Source organism: Caretta caretta, chromosome 12 (assembly GCF_965140235.1).
Source record: "Caretta caretta isolate rCarCar2 chromosome 12, rCarCar1.hap1, whole genome shotgun sequence".
Lineage (NCBI taxonomy): Eukaryota > Metazoa > Chordata > Testudines > Cheloniidae > Caretta > Caretta caretta.
The window spans coordinates 26,522,035-26,541,931 of record NC_134217.1 but is presented as its reverse complement, the minus strand read 5'-3'; the positions used below and the strand labels follow the sequence as shown (position 1 = coordinate 26,541,931).

Genomic DNA, 19,897 nt, shown 5'->3' with positions numbered 1-19,897 from the left:
ACACCAGTCTCTTTATATCTATATGTTGTCCTGTATTTCTGGTCCCTGCACCTTGACTTGGGAACCCTTGTCCAAAGCCACATCTTCTCTCACTTCAAGGTGCCTTTCCTCAGTACTGAGCAGGGGTTAGTTTAGTCCAGGTGGGCATGTGTGTTAATCCTGTCCCCCACCCTGTCTTTGTCAGGCTCTGAAACACAATGGAAGTTCTCAGACAGGTACAACTTTAATCCATGCCTACTGGAGCCAGATTGTCTGGAGCTGCTCTACATTGGGAGCATTCTTCCACTGTTAACCTAGCATAGGTGCACCTGTGCTAGCTAGGAAAGGAATGCTAGTTTAGACTAGGCTTAAAAGACAGGTAGATGACACGATGGCCAAAGTGCCTGTATCTGCTATCTCTGCCGGAGATTCGCTGGTGCTAAATCAATGGTCATATTCTAGACAAGGCCTGGGATTCTCCATCCGGATAAGTCAGTCCCACGTCCTCCCAAACAACCATGCTCACATTTGATATGGTGAAGTGTTTTAGCTAAGGCCCATACTCTGTCCCAACAAGTCAATAACATACATTTCATTACCACCTTTTCCATAACAGTATGATGTGATAACTTTTAAAATGTTTAAGAGATGTCTGGGGTGTGTCAATTAGAGATATGGTTAAAATATTAATTTTATCTTACAAAAAATGGACAGCCATTTCAAAATGCACCCATCTGAGTCACCACATTACTACCACTCTTCAGCTTCAATTGAGCACTCAGCAACAGCAATCTAAAGGTTTCAGAGGAACAGCCGTGTTAGTCTGTATTTGCAAAAAGAAAAGGAGTACTTGTGGCACCTTAGAGACTAACCAATTTATTTGAGCATGAGCTTTCGTGAGCTACAGCTCACTTCATCAGATGTGTACCGTGGAAACTGCAGTTTCCACGGTACACATCTGATGAAGTGAGCTGTAGCTCACGAAAGCTCATGCTCAAATAAATTGGTTAGTCTCTAAGGTGCCACAAGTACTCCTTTTCTTTTAGCAATCTAAAGGAAATTCTTAGTTGCAGAAGGTGGTGATGTGGTTGAAGATCCCTGTCAATTCTATAATCTGTACTAGTTGTGTGGCTTAACCACAAAGTTGTCCCTGGATAGAAGAAAAATATAAGATCATCCAGGAATAAAATTATCTGTCTTCAGCAAGGGCTACTCACTGAATGTCCATTATTAGTACAAGGAGAAATAGTCACAGCAAATGTCACCCCTTCACAGTTCCATCCATCATGGTGATCCAAATGTGAATGTATCTGAGTTTCCAACAGTCTGTCAAGACCCACATTTCAAAATATTAAGAAAAAACACATTCTGGCATGACTGAAGGAAAATAACATGGAGATACAGTATGTAAATCACAAGGTAAAGACACTTTTGAAATACAGATGCTCCTTGTTTTGTGATATTAGCAAGACAAGCTAGTCTGAATATGAACAAACCTTGATAGCTGAAACTCAATATTTTTGTCCTTGCATTTGCTCTCTGCATGAAAACTTAGTGTTCAACACAGCAAACTGATCTCGGAGTGCGATTCATTCATCTTCTGTGGGATTCTCTTTATAATTAAAAGTCTGCTTTGTCAAAACCAAAAATATGAATTTGATTAAATATAAATGTTCCTATAGTATAGCCCAGGAGATGCACATTATTGCTGCTTTATTGCACCAAGTGTGCAAATAAGATTCTGACCTGAACTCAGCAGTATGTGCTGGTTTCATTCAGGTGCATGACTGACCCAGAAAAAACACACACAATGGAATGTGGGAGAGAACGTACTGTATGATCTCCTTAATCATTAAGAGGTCAGAAGCCATAAGCAAAAATCTATACCTATTCCTATACCTATCTATATATGCATTTAATGTGTGCACCGTGTCAGTGTTACTGACTGGCAGGAAAGTTATGTGTGTACTGTGAAAATGCTACAGTAGATTTTATTGGGTCATATTATATATTATATGGGCTGACCTAGAAAAGCTGTGCTAAGTCACAGTATATGCTGCCAAATGGGAAGGGTCTTTCATAAAGAGATGTTCAGATTTAAGTATTCAGCTCAATAAGGAACTGTCCTACATCAACATTTTCTACAGCTTCTCCTTCACTCAAACCTATTAATTCCTCTAAGCGACAGTGGACTGCAGACCAGGGGAGCAGGAACTCCACAGTTCCAATGACTTAGATGAAATTTAGCAAACTTGGGCACCTAAACTGACACATCTAAACAACACTGATTTGTTTCTCAGAAGCACTGAGCATCCACAGCTCTCATTACAGATGGGGCCAAAGATTTTCAAAGACAGAGCCCTGAGGCTAAGCAATTTGTTTTTCAGAAGTACTTAGCACCAAGCAGTTTCCCTCTGAAGTCAAGGGGAGCAGCTGCATACTCAGCACTTTAAAAAATCTGGCAGTTTATTTAAATGCCTAATGTGGATTGAGAAGCCTAAATTTGTGTCTCATACTTTTGAATAATCTTGGCTAGGGTTAGCATTTTCTGTAAGATAAAGCACTAATGCTGATGTCCTGGTTAATAGGGGTACATCACCAAAATTGGCATAAAGTCCACCTACCAAGAGTTGCTCTTGGAGTTTAAAGTGGATAAAATATTCTTAATATCTTACCCTAAACTGCTGTAGTGTGTTAATGTGTACTGTTAAACAACTACTCATTTTTGCCCCTGAAGTAGCTATATTTTATTGCTAGGTGAAGCAGTTCCTATATACGGCATATAATTTGTGAAACACTTTGCGATATATCTGGATGAAAGACACTTTGGATTTGTAAACACGGCAGCTGGGAGCATGCATCCCAGCCCAAGTAGATAAAATATGCACTAGCTCTGCTTGAGACACACACACTGAAAGTCCACTTGAATGAGTGCACTAAAAATCACAGTGTGAACACTGCGACATGGGCTTGCAACCTGAGTTGGGAACCGGGGGTCAGGTAAGCTTGTACTTGGGTGGCTAACTTGTGCTGCAATGTCTACACTGCTAGAACGGAATTAGCCTGTGTTTGTCTATCTAGCCTCAGAGACACACTCCCAGCTGGAGTGTAGACATAACAAATTATGACTTGTGCTCATAAAAGGCACCTGTTCTACCAAGATTGGATGCAACTCTCTAGACAGCATAGCCTGAGGAAGATGTTACAAGTTAGCAACTGACTTTTCAGGGGTGAATTTTAGGGTGGGGGTATTTGTTGACAATGCTAGGCACTGTATAAACACTATACAGGAGAGACAGTATTGTTTTCAGAGGGCCCTGTCCTGTGTGATGCTAACAGCTAACAGACTTCAACACCTATGGAACTCAGGGAGTTGAAGCTATTCAGCATCTCACAGCGAGTATTTCTGGGAATTACACAAAATGTATAGTGTCACCAAGGCAAATCAGCAATGATAGAGAACAACATATATTTCCAAAGGCCAGGAAATACTTCAGACATACTGAAGTTCAACAAAGCTTTATATATCATTGGTCACTTAGATAAAAAGAAACCTAGAGCAACAGAACAGAGCAATCATCAAGTGACCCATCCTGTGTTGTCCCGCCACAGCTTCTGGCAGTTGGTGGTTTAGGGACACCTGGAACATGGGGTTGCACCCCGACTATCTTGGCTAACAGCTATTAATGGATCTATCCTCCATGAATTTCGCTAGTTCTTTTTTTAACCCAGTTACACCTTTGGCTTTCACAAGTTACATCCCCTGGCAACGATTTCCATAGGTTGACCATGCCTGGAGCACCTTACCAGAGCAAGAAAATGACATCGGATTTACAAACAAAGCAGAACCTTTTCAATCCTCTCCTCACTACCCCCTCCCCCAAAGTGACAGCGAGAGCAGGAGGGAAGCGAAAAGGGAAACGGAGAGCGAAGTGATGCCCCCCCAGCAGACAGTTCCCAAAGTAACCCCTAGCTCAAGGCTGGGTTTCATCAGCATTGGGGGGAGGGAACAAAAAGCAAACCCTGGTGCTGGAGGAGGCTATCGGGACCCAAAATCACGGAGCCAAACTCCGAAAGGCGCTCAGCCTCCCCGGTGCCTTTGAGGATTAGCTGGAGGATGCCCAGCGCAGGGCCGGGTGCCGGACCAGCACCTTTCGCTGCTGCACGCCCCGCCTGGCGTTGGGCAAGTCACCGCCGCTGGCCGCCTCCGGTACGGTGCGCCCTTCCCGGAGGGCGAGCGCTGCGCGGGGTTATCTGGCCGCCCCCTCCGCCGCGCGGCTCGCCCGCGCCCCGCGCAGCAGCGGCTGCCTTGGCCGTGTGCGGGACCCCCGCCCCGCCGCCCGGCAGGACAGCGGCTCCGCGAGCGAGCGGGCGGGCAGCGAGCATCCGCACCCCCGCGCAGCTGGCACCGCCCCCCTGACAGCGATGGCCCCCAGCCATTGGGAGGGACGCGCCGCCGCCGCCTGCTGGGCTGAGGTCACTCGCCGCCCGCCCACAGACTCCATGGGCGCCGGGTCCCCGCCCGGCCGCCTGCTGCTGCTCCGGCCCGCCAGACCCGAGGAGAAGGCGGCGGGCAGCGTCAGCGCCTGGGAGCCGCGCTCGCCTCTTCCCCCGCCGCCGCGCCGCCGCCCATGAGCCGCCTGGGAGCCCCGCGAGCGGTCGCCGAGGTGTATGGAGAGCGCGGCCGCCTGTGTGTGCTCGGGTAAGGGATGGGGGGCGCTGTGCCCGGGGGCTGCCCCAGCCCTCCACCGCGTGGGGGGCACCGCCCTGCAGAGACATCGCCGCCCACGGGGTAAAACCCCATCTGCGCGCAGCCCCACGCCCCCGGGCTGCACCAGGGACGGGCACGGCCCCGCCTAGGCACAGTGCGACCGGCAGAGCGGGGCCCGGGGCGGGCAGGGCTGGGGCTTTCTTCGGCCAACGGGGAGAGGGAGGAATAAGCGCTGGGGCTCCTGCCACTCACCCATCATTGGGGTACGGCCCCAGCGGGGAGGTGTGACGGGAAACTTTGAGATCTGTTAGAAACCCAGGCGAAAAACCAGTCGGTCGCTGCTCCGTTTGTTTAAGGGGCTGTGCGCCTTTACTGAGAAATGCGGATTGGGGTGGTTCTGCTCTTTACTTACTAGCTAAGAGGGCATGATTAGAAATATTTACCTGCTAGCCCTCTCGAACTGTTTTATAACTATCACTGCAGTATAGAGGGGTAGAGATACTTAATATAAATATAATTTCATCTACAAAAGTTTATCTAAATAAATCTAGTAATTCTTATTTTATATGTAAGAATATAGATAATGCAGTGTCTTCCTGAAAAGACATCTTTTATAATTTAGGCTACTTTGTTTGTAGGGATTTTATTGCATATAAAGTGTACACTTGTATTTTATTTAAATTTAAGTCTTTACAGGGCAAGTTTAATATTTACAATATTGGGAAATTTTGTATAAAGCCCAGGATACATTTTACTATTCCAGCCCCAGTTTAGCATAGAACTAGTTCATATAAGCAAGTTGGGAAAGCACTGTTTTGCCTTGCCAGAGAAGGTGCCCATTGCAGTAATTGATAAAATGCTTAACAGTAATAATTAGCCTATTTGCATGACACTTGTCTAAACATGACTTTTTGGAATCCTTGAGGCACTGAAGTCTTGTATAATAACACTTCCTAAAATAGACTGATTCCTAGCAAATTCAAAGCAATAACTCAGTTTATTTACACATTCATACTGCATCTGTTGTAGATTCAGTGTCTGAAATATACAGCTCTGTCACTAGAGAGTGGGTGCACTTTAGCAACAACCTGTGTCATCAAATGACATCTGGCTCTGAAACAAAACTGCTATTAAGGACTCTTTATTTCCCTCCTTAGTTCTTTTCTTACATCTTCCTCTCATCTCTGGAAGCTCCATCCACATTGGAATAGGCAGCAATTATTCCCATCTCTGTAAGTAATCTTTTTTTTAAAACTGCTTTCATGGCATGCTTTCAGTCATGTACAGTTATACAAATATTATATTTAAAGTCTTCTAGAAGATAAGATATCAGTCCAGTAAAGAGCAAATATTGTTTTTAGGCAGAAAGCTAACAGAACTGTGCCATTATTTAAAAGGTCCCATTTATTTAAAGGTCAAATCCTGCAATCCTTACCTCAGGCACAAACAACTCATTGTAGTCGGGGAGATTTGCCTAAGAATAAAGCCTGTAAAATTGTTACTTTTAAAGTCTCAAATCTTTAGATATATTTGCCTTCTTTCCTGTTATTTAACATCTTCAGCCACAACAAAACATAAGCCCTTTCCTGACAAAACTGATTTGCAATCTGGCTAGGCGGACATTAAGCTGCCCATGGTTTCAGAAATTCCACACCATTTTTGACAGTTAAGAGGAAAAGTAGTGTCTATAAACTGAATTGAAATTTATCAGAATTCAGGATGTTCATTTTGTTTTGAATTTTTTTGGTAGACATTGCATGAAAAAAACTTAATAGGGAATTTAAACTTTAAGGCCCTAAATCTAGCACAGACTTCAGTGGGAATCCAGATGAATGCAGAAGTCCATGCTCACAGGTTCTGATGCTGGATCAGGACCTTACGAAGCAAAGAAAAGTGAAGACTAAGACAAACTTTTTTCCCCCACAGAGGAAGTATTGCGGAAATAATGTAAATAGATTAACTTTTCCATAACAAAAATATTAAAAACTGGACCCTCATGGTAAGAAGAAATCAGTTTAGGTCTGAAGTTTGAGACAATGGGCAAATTCTGCTCAGTTTCATAGGTGCAACTGCAGAGAAACACCATAGTCAGTGGAGTTACTCCAAATTTAGGGCCTGGAAACACTACGAACCTTCAAGCATGCTACCCTGAACAGTGAGCCTGCAGTAGTAAGAATTGTTCTTGTTAATGTTTGCAGGATTGGGCCCTGCTGCAACAGAGAGCAGAATTTGACCCTTAAAGCTGATTACTTGCCAAATCTAGAGATCAAAGTGGTGGACTTTCAGAGTTTAATTAGGTATTTGCTGTAACTTCAGTTTGGCTCTGAACCTGAACTCCTAGCAAAAACATGCCAGACTAGGGCTCTAAAGCAAATTTGAGACCAGCAGATATTGTCTGAACATTGCTGATATTGTCAACCACCATCACCCAAACAATATCAGATTTTTTTTTTAAAAAAGGGGGACAGGCTTCCAAAATATATGGACAACTACAAAAGCTCACCTTATTAAAGCTACTAAATGTCTGCTTAAGAAAACAGGACTGATCATAAAAAACTATCCAATGTCATGAGAAACCTGTGGCCACAAACTAACATGTACTTGCTTCTGTGTTCAAGTAAGTACTGTTTAGTCATTTTTTAACTAATCTTTTGCATTCGGCTAACTCTGCAGGAGATTCACAGTTCAAGTACATAGCACTAGTCTACCTATATGATCCAGATCCGTTAAACCTTTGGGGTCCCTGTCATAATGTACATACTTTCCATCCATTCCTCATCCCCACATTCCTTGATATTCTCCCCCAAAGACTTTCCTACTCCCTCCCCCAGCAGGATTCCTTCATATTCCCCTCCAGACTCCACCACTCCAGAAGAAATGTATACCGGTAGGCCTTGATCCCAAAGTTACAGCAAAAAGTGTTACAGCAGTGTAGAAGGAATTAAAATTCCTGGCCACACAAATCAGATGCCCATGCTGTGATGACTACTGAAATTCATGCTTGAGATAAACCATTTTCTAATGACAGAGGATAAAATTCCAGTCAATAGCTTTTGACTAGAACTTCATACTTGTGAAAGTTGCCAGACTGGCAGCCCTAGAGACAGAAGTCCTCTGTATATCCATATAACAAGTACAGCACAGATAGTGACAATGCAGGTTTCTTCCCCATTCTCGTCAGCCCCTTGCACAGAGCAATTGTTAGCTGGTCTACAAAAGAGCATGTCCAAAGTACCTTTGTGCCCCTGGAATCTAGGCAAGCAGAAGGTTCCTAGTGCAATGGGGCTGAAGGAGTCAGCATATTTTAGAGCAGCCCTGGTGCTGCTCTGTCTTTAAGCCAACTTTGTTTCTCCTCCCACCTTTGCACAAAGGATCATGCACAGAGCAGGGTTCAGCCAGACTATTCCTGGTAATTGTTTTTAATTAGGATAGTGTTGGAATGGGAATTGTAAAACTCTTCTGTACCTAACTTGTGTAATTAGACATGGCCAAACCAGAAATTCAGACTATGGCCAGTCTAATGCTTCTGCATGGTGCAACCTCCACAGGGTTGCTATTTGCCCTCCTGAGCAGATGGGTGGGAGTGAGAGGAGCCTTGACTACCTCCTAACATCCAAAAGATATCTTGATGAAAATTTTGTTGCATATCCAAAAAACTTTCATTGGGAAAGTTCAGGTCCAGAATGCAATTTCCGGTCAAAACTAGAACAGGAGAGCCAGCCCCCTGACCTCCAGAATAACCAATAGCTTGGTGGTCAAGAGCTCAGATTAGATTAAAATTCAGGACTATGACTGGGTGAAGCATTTGACTTGATTGCACATTAACAGGGCTGATGAAAAAAGTGTCTAAAATGGAAGGATTTCTAAAGCCTATTTTTCTGTCAAATGAAAGATTTTCCACAAATTTTGCTTTCTGCCCAAAGTTTCAAGTTTTCAATTAAAAAAGTTTACTATCTGAAAAGCAGAAAGCTTTTAGTTTTTCAATAAAAAGTCAAAAAAAACCTTACTGAAGAAGTTGGATGGAAATGAGGGGACAAATTCTAACCAGCTCTATAAATAACTTTAAATAGTTTCCGTTCAGTCTGCAGTCATGAACCTCAGCCCCACGCTCTTGATAGTTTGGTGAACATGGGCCAAAGTTGTTCACATAACTAAGCAAGCAGGACACAGTCTTCCAAGCTAGCTCTCCTCCCCTCAAGTCACTGCCTTCTTCACTTTCCAATGACCCCCTTGGAAGAAGTAATTTAAAAGCAAGCAAAGATATATGTGCAGTTGTGCACCTAGGTTGCAGATGAAATTATTCAGCTTATGAATGCAAGTCAAAAGGTGAAAGTGATGGGTGTTAAATCAGGATAAATGCATGCACAGGATAAAGGCAGGCAGACAGGCCTGATTTAACAAAACAAGAGTTTGATTGCCTCATCTTGAGCTTTGCAGGTTTTGAAAACTTGCCCTTAAAAGAATTACCTTCAAAAACATGAAGGGACACATTCAGAAATTCTGTGGCTTTGTCCCCCGATGCATGAAAATGGAGCCAGCAAAGGGCAAGGCCACACACACACAGCTATGGAGAAAATTCTGCAGAATATCCTGCCCCTTATCCTACATATCCTTGAATAGACATTCAAGGAACCATTGCCTCAGTGCTCCACTTGAGTCCCCACATATACAGAGCAGCAGCACAGCTGGCTTCAGGCTGTGTTGTCATTGACTACAGGGCTGCCAGCTGTGCTCTGTGACTCCATGAAGAGGATGAAGGTTGAATAAGCATTAACTCATGAACCACCAAATCCTTAACCAAAATAGTCACTCTGCAGCCATGACTGCAGGCTCAGCTTCTGCTCCTGACAGCAAATCCTGCTTCTTCCCCCCATCCCCCCAGCCATAGTAAAATTGGTGTAGTCCCCCTGCCCAGGAATCAAGGAGCCTGACAGAAGTGGACTATTGTCTTGGTGTGTAGTGAAACATGGGGTTCCGTAGCACACAAGGGTTCCCTGTGCCCCAGCTCAAAGATTAGGTTGGGCATATACCTGAGTGGGGCCTGTGAATCAGTGGTTTCATAGATCCAATGGCTATTGTACACTACTTAAGCAGTTGTAGGAAGAGCACAGGTTGCTGCAAGTCTCTGCATTCTTTTCTCAGTGCACAATGAATGGTGGAAATGCATAGGTGATTCAGTCACCTAACAGATCCACCAGTACCAGCCATATCCAGCCTCCACCCATCCAAGGAGCCTTATGGAACTGTGCTGCCAGGCAGTCAGGGGGAGCAGGACACCTGTATGTGTTCCCCAAATCCTGCCCCACTCCATGCAAAGCAAAGCTATCCCACTGCCACCACAGCAGAAACCCTCCATGCCCACAGAAGTGAGGAAGAATGCAGGTTTTGCCCACACCTGAGCTGCAATAACTAATCTGCAATGGATGGGGGTCACTCAGATCAACTGCTCCCTGTGCTCCTTGATTGAAACCCCTTTTTATAAGTGGATGTCTTGTAAAGAGAGACTTGAGACAGCTATACAAAGAAAGGGATTTTTTTACCTTTCTTGCTCACATGCTACCCTGCACGGTATAAGGGAGCATGTGGCGGGGGGCTTCCTGACTTGTAAAGACATCCCTTTGGGGATAAAAGGAGAGAGACTCCTTTATCCTTCACTTTAGGAGACAAAGGAACCAAGTGATTTCATCTCTGTGATGGATTCTGGGCAGGCTGGCCAGTAAAAGCTAGAAAGGAGACTGAGTGAGAGAAGCCATCTTGAACAAAGACTGCATCTTGCTAGATTAAGTTTTAGTCTTTTATCTATTTGCTTGTAACCATTTCTACCTTTATTCCTGCTAATTGGTATCACTTAGCTTATGTCCTTGTTAATAAACTGGTTATAAACCAACTCAGTGCTGTGCTTGAAGAGAAGTGTGTATTTTCCCCAGTTAAAAAGTCAATAAATTACAGCTTAATTCAAGTGAGCAATGAACTCAATATCTTCATGAATGGTCAGTGACAGGAGCTGTGCATTGCAGAGAAACATTTGAGAAACAGACTGGAATTCACTGATTTTTACCTGCTAGGTGAGGTATGGGTCAAGAGAGCCTTAAGGAGTTTGCTGGTGAGGATGGCACACTGGTGTGGTGAGGAGCTGACAGTCTGACCTCTAGCAAGGGTTGCTCTTGCTGAGGCAGAGGGTTAGTAGTGGCTCCCAGCTTTGGTTGTCCCCAGCAGCACGTTACATTGCCAGAGAAGAGATCCTTTATAATGTATCCACTATTTTGGGGGTGTCTTTATCAGATCTTATTTCCTATTTCATGGAAGGGATGGACTGGAACGGTGTTCTGAGGGATGTGTAAGCAGCCTCATGCCCACACCTTTTGTGGAACCACAGAAAGGCTTCCTACAACAGGCCCTTTGCTTTGGGCAGAGCAGAAGTTGCTCACTCCCTGCTCCCCTGGGAGCAAAGCACTCTGAAGAGGGGTAGGGAAAAGGTGGGGTTATTCCCACCTCCTTACGGACAAATCCATGGAGCTTGGCCAGCACATTTGGAGGAACAATCTGCACCATCCTATTGCCTGGTACAGAGTGCACATGGAACATCCCTGGGGAGATGCAGGCATGCTCTCTCCAGCATTTCTCCTGGGCAGGGTACCAATGGTTGTTGTTGCCGTGCCACTGCTCACCCCCCGAGGCTCCAGTGTTTTGACAGGATGGTTGCATCCCCAGAGTGCTTGTAATCCAACAGTCTCCCAGTGCAGACTGTCAAACAGCTCCTTCACTCACTACTGAGACATTAGAGAGCCCTTCCCCATATACACTGTTCATTTGCTCTCCTATCATTTTCATTTCAGCCACTAATGGGTTAATGTCATCTCCTGGAATCAGGGTTCTCTTTTCCAGCTGTTGTCCTCACGCTGTTTCCCAGTCTACTCTAGTCATCTTGCCTGCAAGTTCTTAGCAGTTTTCCTGTAATCTCTTGACTTTTCTATCCTACATTTCAGTCTGGATTGCCTGTGTTATAAGAGCAAGATGTTATTCTTCTTTCCGGGGCCAGAAAGCTCCAGGCACAGAGGAGTCTGTACAGAAATGCAGATTTCCCCTGTAGGTTTGGAGGTAGCTGCATTTCCAGCCCAACCACTTAACAGCTTTGTCAGAGATGCTGGTAATGTATGCTGCACAGATTAAGGAGTGGGGGACGGGAGGGAGGTTCCATGCTGTTACCAGGATTCAGTATTCTCCCCAGCACACAGGACAAAGCAGCATGAAATCAGGATAAACCTAGGAGGGCAATTTTCCTCCATTATCTGCGCATCATTGGCTGTGTAGGGAGTAGTGGCCAGCACTGATTTCATAATGGCATCTGCTGGAAGCAATGGGAATTCCTCTGTTGAGTTTTAGTACAGGAAGTTCAGGAGTTCTGAGAGGATATGAAGATTGTGGGTCAAATGAAGCTCAGAAGGTTCTTTAACGGCTGAAAGAGACTGGGACATTAGGAGCAAACAGAGGATTGGAATAGGTATCTAGAGTGCTGTGGGTGAGGGTGTGGATTGAGAGAAAGGCCAAGCTGAGAGGGGGTCAGGAGCAATTTGAGAGACAGAAAATGAGAATGGCACAGAAGAGTTAGAAAGAGATCCATAATTATGAGTGGCAGCATGTGAACTGAGAATAGAGACATGACAATATTGGATGGAATGCAGGGAAAATAAGCAATAGTAAAGGGTGGGAAGCAGAGGGGCATGATGCAGAGGATAAGGGAATTTGTGGCTATGAAAAATAAGAGTAAGGGTGGACATGCTAACTCTTGCCAGCAATGGTTTTCACACATCTCTGGCACCTACTACCAGGACTTACAGGCAGGGAGGGAACGTACACACCCAGTTTCTCAGTGTGTGACTATCAGTAACTGCTTTTCAAAGGGTTATCTATACAAAAAAGTCCAGTGAGATTCCTATAAATATCCTGCAGTTGAGCACCAACTCCTAGGCCTTGGAGAGCTTTTTTGTTCCTACTTTGTCTCCCTGGTAGCTGTAACATTTCTTTTTAACCCGATTGGCTTCCTACACTGCACCATCTACTTTTTTCTTGTAATTATATTGCTAGGATGGAAGTATGTAAATAATGGGGAAGAGGATGGGAACATTTCTGCTGAAGACTGACATGCTCTCATACTGTACCTCCCTTCGTTTGCCAGAAGTCCCACACTGGGGCCTCTTGGCAGGCTGCTCCTTGCCCTCTGGTTTCTCAGTGAATACATTTCCAAGGTTGGTGTGAATCCTAGCACCTCTGATGAAGTGCCCCACTAGCCTCACATAACATATGCGGGAAGTGCTGTAAGACAGTTCCCAAAGCATCTTATTTGTGTTTCTGCACAGGATTTTCAAAATAGCTGGATTGTTAGTTGTGCTTTGATAGAGTTATGAAAGGGTGGGAGGTTTGGTTCAAATAGATACTCTAAAACTGGGATGCTTATCCCAGGCTCTTGAGTCTGCCAAAGCTTTCTTGCAATTGCTCCAGTCAGACCAAAAATGCTAGAAGAGCCTGTGCTTTCCCTTCCACTGGTGGGCCCAGACAAAGCCAATAAGTGCAGAAATGTGCAAAAAATGCAAAGTTTGACTTCCTAAAGGAAGACTTTACAAACCTACACAGCACCTCCCTGGGCTTCCAGTTTGATTTATTTGCAAAGGGTAAAGTTGCTTCTTATTTTTGAATCCTGAATGAGCTATGCCCACCACTTAGATGACAGACACTAAGGATTGAACCAAGGACCTCCAGAGCTAAAAGCTTGGAGTCTCCACAGGCTCAGCTACAGGCCCAGGCTCTTAAATGAAGAGCTGTAACAAACCTTTAACTTATGTAAATTTGGAACAGAGATAAACACATGACACACAGACTAGAGCGTTCCATTAACACTTGACATTTAGTGCCTAATCCTAAAGCACTTAAAGCTAAAAATCTCATTGATCTTTGCTTCAGGTTGGGTCCTTCAGTCTTTACCTTTAGACTTTTAAAGTACAGTTTGATAGTGGGCTGCCATTGTGATTTGCTGTTCGGATTGCAGTAGCAGCCAAAGGGCCCCCCCTCGCAGGATCATGCCCCATTACACTAACTGCTGTACAAACAGACAATTTAAGACATCCCAAAGAGGAGGAAATAGCTTTAAAAAAATTGCACAGAAATCCCAACCTCTGCTCCCTTCAGGGGCAGGAATTAGAAACCATGCAGAAGGCACCAGGATTTTGGATTTACAAACCCATCCCATCCGCATGGATCCTAGAGCATCAGCACAGAATGCTTTCCTCTCCATTCCATGCCCTGCCCTTATCCCTCCTTCTACAGGCAGCATGGTCAGGCCTGTTGCCATGGACTCTATTCTGCAACTGAACACTGAACACCTGCTGTGCAAGTGAGCATTAGAATCCATGGTTGACAAGTTAATGCTATCACTCCATCATAGGTATTGCTGGGGCATTCATCACCATAGCATCTAATCACCAGATGCAGTAATTAGTCATATTTGTCCAAAGTGGCATCCAAAGTGACCTGTGCTTGGTCTGAAACACCATGCTGGCAGCTCAGTCAGTGCACTGTAATGGAGACTCAATCCCTTCTGCAACAAAAACCAGCAGCTTGTTTGGGATAACTTCTCTGCTGTTTTAGCCTTCATCATTTTGAAGATTATGTTAGTACAGTTTAACAGTCCAACTCCTTAAACTAAACAAATGTGTAAAAATCAAATGTTCCCTTGGAAAGGAAACCAAGATGTTAAATAAGATTGACACAGCAGTTACAATACATTCAATCCATTGTGTGCCAGAGCACAAATTGTGGTACATAACTTAAGGGCATGCCCTGATTGGAAGCCCTCAATACCTAGGAAGAGCAGAATATCTGTATGCCTTTGTCCTGCTGTCACAACCCCTTTTTCTCTTGGCAAAATTTATATTTTACAGGACAATTTAATGGAGATAGAGTTTGAGCAGTTAGAGAAGAAACTAGAAAATAGTTTAAAAAGGCAAATGATTCCTAGTTGAAATATCTGAGTGGAGACATTATGGGGGCCTGAGCCCACTGCCATTGTACAGATTGAGAAATGCAAGTCCAAATCTGAACTTCCCCTATGTTTGGGGAATCTTTAGATCTGGAGTCCCGGTTCAACAGTTTGTAGACAGAAAGGGCCCTGTTGTGAAGTTCAGTGAATCAAGTCCCTAACATGGCTCTGATGTGTTACTCCATGCCAGTGATTTATACTGGCACAAAAGAGTGGAATAATCCAGTGGTGAGTCAGGTCCTATAACTGGAACTTCCTCAAAGCTCAGGGTATGATATCTGAGGTTTTGGTACCAGCACATAGATAGAAACAGGAGTAAGGAAATCTGGTTTGGGTTTCCAAATAAATCAAGCACTTATCTTCTGCTTCAGCCAAAGACTGCATAATGCAACTTAGGAGTGGGGTGTAAAAGTGGTATTTAGCTACCTGGCCAATGCTGGGATAGTTATGTGCTGGGACAGTACTCCAGTGAAAGGCTGCTCTAAATGTCGTTGGCTGCCAACAGTGCAGAGGGGCTTGGGATCTGTGAGTTGCAGGAAACCCTCACCTACCAACCCTTTTCTCCAGCCACAAGAGTTTTTACACTATCTATACTGGTGAGACCCTCCCATCACTGGCTACAAGGCTGAACACAGCTGAAAGTCAGGGCCATGATTTTAAATCAGATAGTGTTCCTTTAACTATGGACATGCTGGGATTATATAGAAAGCCAACCTCAGATTCTGCTGGTGTGTTTTTCAGACTCAGCTGGTTGATACCAAAGCAAGTACACAATTAAATCAGATATAATCCAATTAGTCATTTGACTAGAAGGGATTTTTATGGTAATTGCATCATCCATTTATGTATTCTTCTACAGCAAAATATACAAAATGCAGTTCTTATTTTAATAGCATGGAATAGTTTTTCAACTTTTGGGTAGATCTTCTACATCCCAGTTGTCAATTTGACACAAACACTTACTGACAATTGAAAGTTGTTCCAATCTTGGGAAGTTCCGTGTTTACTCTAACCTTTAGACTGACCGTTCAGATTTGTCAACTTCTGGGTTTCAAATAAAGCTATAGGCAATAAGAGTTATTTCCCTAGCAACCAAATCAGATAGTAAGAACTCATTCACCACCAGCTGGGGATTAATTTGCACAAGGAACCTGAGGCTAAAAGGTTGTATAGGCCTTGTGTAGGGTACTTAAGTTAAAGTGACAGTTGTGTGCAGCACAGAACTCAGACCAGGAGAGGTGGGAAGGGGCCAGTATCCAAGTTATGGCAGCTGTGCTACCAAAAACACCCATCGTGCTATAGACTGAGCTGGCTTAGTGTCTGCACTGGGAGAATTGTAGTAAAGTATTTCAAGGAAATGTGTCAATTTTACTAAGTTTTCTATGGAAAGTTTCAAACTAGAGTATTTAGTTTCAGCTCCAATTTTTACTAATATATAATTTTATAATACTTGAATATGCAAACATTTCAATACAGTAGTTCCAATGTTTCCAAACTGAAGTTTTTCAGAATTTCTGTACCATGAAAATTTTCATCTTTGTGCTGATTGGGGATGAATGGTCTCCTGGTGCTGGAATTTACATCCTGGGGGAGATAAAGTTAGTTATCCATCCAGCTCTGCTTAGCACTTAGAGTTTCAGGGAGGCAGGTTTGCTATGTAGGGTCATAGGCTGGGAGCTGCTCCACCTGAGAGAGACTTGCCAGGCTTGTTCTCCAGCTGCCTGCCACCTCTAGAAAAAGCTGTTTTCTGATCATGCATCAAGAGGGAGATTGACTTAATCTCTGCTGGTTTGTGCCAAGATAGAAACATCAACTTGGAAAACAATTTTTTGCTCACACATTAGGTCATGTACCAAGTCAGATTGATCCAAAACTGAAAATCAGATTCACTGGCTACCCAATAAACAAAGCCAAAAGCCACTCCTTGCTGAAACAAATACAGTGCTTGAACCAAAAATATCAAAATCAATATTGAATCACCTATGTTGTTTAATACATTTCAAAGACACCCTATGATTACATTAGTGTATAGGGGCCAGAGCAAAATGGAGTAGCATTGATGGGGCCACATGGATTTGAATGTTGAATGCTAGGATCTTTTGCTAATCAGATGCACCAAGTACTGCATGAATTTGCATTGTTTCGGAGTCTGCCACCACTGGAATAGAAATAGGACTAAATCTCAGTGACACCTATCATAGGACTATTGAAGTCACTGTCAAGAAGCATTGCACCTCTCCAGACTACCGTGTACTGGCAACTGATCATTTTTATTACACCTTTCTGCTTACAGTCTGTTTCAGAAAGGAAAATGCCCTTGGGAATTAGAATCCATTCACTTAGCACATTAAAATATGATGTTTTCATGCATAGAATATTCTAAGTCTCTACGTGGTCCTTGTACTGTATCCACACAAATGTTGGCTACTCCCAGTCAGCAATACATTAATCAAGGTCACTATTACTTGGTAATTAGATATTATGTAAATTGTACCAAGCTGATTCCTTTTCAGAAGGAAGACAGTAAACAGGGTGGGGAAATAAGATCCATTGTTTGGATTTGCACCGAGCACAAAGCTATTCAATGCATAGCACTTCTCAGTATTTACCACCCCTTTTTGACACCATTTAATGTTTTCCCTATTTAAAAATGAAAACCATTTAAATGACTTAAAGCCAGAAGGGCCCAATACAATCATCTAGTCTGGCCTCCTGTGTAACACAGGCTACAGAATTTCAGTGATTCCTGCATGTAGCTCAGCTTGCAGATGAGAGATCAGATTTCAAAACAGTAAGAAATAACTGGGTTCTGCAAGATGCCCAGCTGAAATCTCTGCTCCAGGTAGCCAAGAGAAAGATTAATACAAATATATAGGAGAGTCCAGAAATACAGGAGAGGACTACAATGCCCAATTTTAGTGGCATAATTTCATGTAACCCTTTACTTAGAGTGCTGTATTTTTAATCAAGTCCCTTGTGACTTCAGAAGACATGAAATTAAAGTGAACTGGGTAAAAAATTGATTACAATGAAAGTTCAGCATCTCCAGTTTCCTTGCCAGTACTAAGATTATTCTAATATAATGGCTCACTCAAATAATTTGACAGTCACCCTTCTATGCCCAACTCTCACTGGATTGCTAGGGTAACACTGTTGTCTTCAGTGGAGTTCCCCCAGTATAAGTGAGAACAGAATTTAGCCCCTTGCCCATATTTTATCCTTCAACAGTGCCTTCACCTTTTCTTCTCCCCCCCCTCACCCCACTAGATTTTGTGGCAATAAAAGCCCCTTGAGTGGTCAGGCTGCCTCTGTTTGGAGACAGTGTCTCCTATTATAGATTGACTCTTACAAAAGAGATTTATAGTCAGTTTAGCCTACCCTTTTAGGGGTCACCAGCCACCACTGATTCTCAGGACAGGGAAGCTCATTTTGCCCATACCATTCCTTATCGCTCACAAGCCTAAGAACTCCATTATACCACAATTCAGTTTAATAGCATCTTTCATACAAACTGTATTGCAAACCGCTAATAGCCAAGAGAAAGACATTTAGAACTTCTCCCTCGCCTACACAATGGATGTGTTTTCAGGTGACATTTGCAATCAAGCAGAGAATCCTTGTAGTGTAGAGGCAAGATTGCAGTTCCTGATTATGGAACAGCAGAGGCCAATGTGTTTATCAACAGCTGTTGATAAACAGCTGTTACAGAAAGGTACTTAGTGTTGGACAACTGGAAGGGGAGCAGTGAGGGGCAGTGAAACCTGTTGGGCTGGAACAAGTTCAGAATGTTTAAAAAAGTTAGGACATCTTAAAACTAGATCTTGAAATAAATGGGGAGCCTGTGGAATAATGCTGTGGGAGTGTGTGCACGCACACACTTAATATTTTTAAAAGAGTAATTTCGTTAGCATTTTCCCTGATCTGCTCAGAACACCTGCATGCAGGTTTCTCTGAGCTTAGAGCTGTATGAAGTTAATGGGTTTGATCTCTTCCACCAGGAGTGAAATGGATCCTGCAAGTTCCATTAGCCTGCCTTCACTTTTAAGAATTTTATCTTCTTCAGAAAAAATTCTTTAAAAAGCCTTTAGATTGTAGTGAATTCTCTATTTGGTAAATACCCTGCTTCCCAAATTTCATGTTTCAAGTATCTGCCATGAGTACTGCAGCTGTTCAGAAAACATTTTCCAAGATGTGCTAGAATTACAAACCAAAGTTCTGATTATTACCCTGTAGATTTCAGGGCTGCCAGGTTACAAGAGTATAGTTTAATACATATAGTAAAAGAGTGCTTTCAATGCTGTGCTATTTATAAATACATTTGTGGGTTCTGACATTTTCCACTGGAGCAGTTGTGTGGAGAATTGGAAATCATGAACAATTCTTAACTGCATGGTTTTCCTGCTATGAAAGTGGACACAAAGGCTCTGAATTAAGAATATTGGAGAGGAAACAAAAGTCTTTAGTCAGAAGGCTTGTGTCTGGCTGGATGCCAGTTTGCACACTGGTTTTTCTGTTCCTTTGCTTCCAGGATCTGGTATTTTCAAGGTGAGGTCTGACTTATTTGGCATGTTGTTAAAGCTGGTGATACACAAGTGACTTCAATTCAGTTTTAGGGTGTAGGATCGGTACTGAAAGCGTAGCAGTAAACTGTTGGTTTTCTATTCCTACTGTCCTTCATTACTAAACATCAGAATCCTACTATTCAATTCAGTTAGCGGTAGAGCTATAATGGACACCAGTTAAGTGGTAAATAAAGTGCCTCTTCTCCCAGTTGTTAAAACTTTTGCCAAAGCATGTGCATTACTTACACCTTTCAGAAATTCTGATCTTCAGTGAAAATAACTTTACCAGCTGTACTACTGAAGCTGGACTTTTGTACATAAGTTTGAATTGTATGCACATTCATCCTCATTTCTGTCACTATTTGTGCTCCACAAGTATTGAACCAAGAGTCTGGACAGATTATAAACCCACCATTCTCTTCAGCACCATTTGCAGGGTGTGACTGGTCATCTACATTATAGTGTTTCTCTTCCTCAACTGGAAGAGTAACATTTCAAAAACTGGAGAATGAGGAAGGATGAATATTTTCCCCTGCATACGGTACAAACATTGATTTTGCACACAAACAAGAATGTGAAGAACACCTGCTCCCCAGACAGTGGTGTGAGCAA

The 19,897-nt window shown here is 43.3% G+C and overlaps 1 protein-coding gene across 1 annotated transcript in view; it reads left to right on the top strand.

The window, feature by feature from the left end:
• Positions 1–4,440: 4,440 nt before the first annotated feature.
• The window catches only part of BEAN1 (brain expressed associated with NEDD4 1), a 111,942-nt gene continuing 96,485 nt past the window's right edge, over positions 4,441–19,897 (top strand). Inside the window, 2 exon segments of the mRNA XM_048817031.2 lie at positions 4,441–4,681; positions 5,848–5,922. Coding sequence (XP_048672988.2) covers positions 4,651–4,681; positions 5,848–5,922 — 106 coding nt within the window. The 5' untranslated portion in view covers positions 4,441–4,650.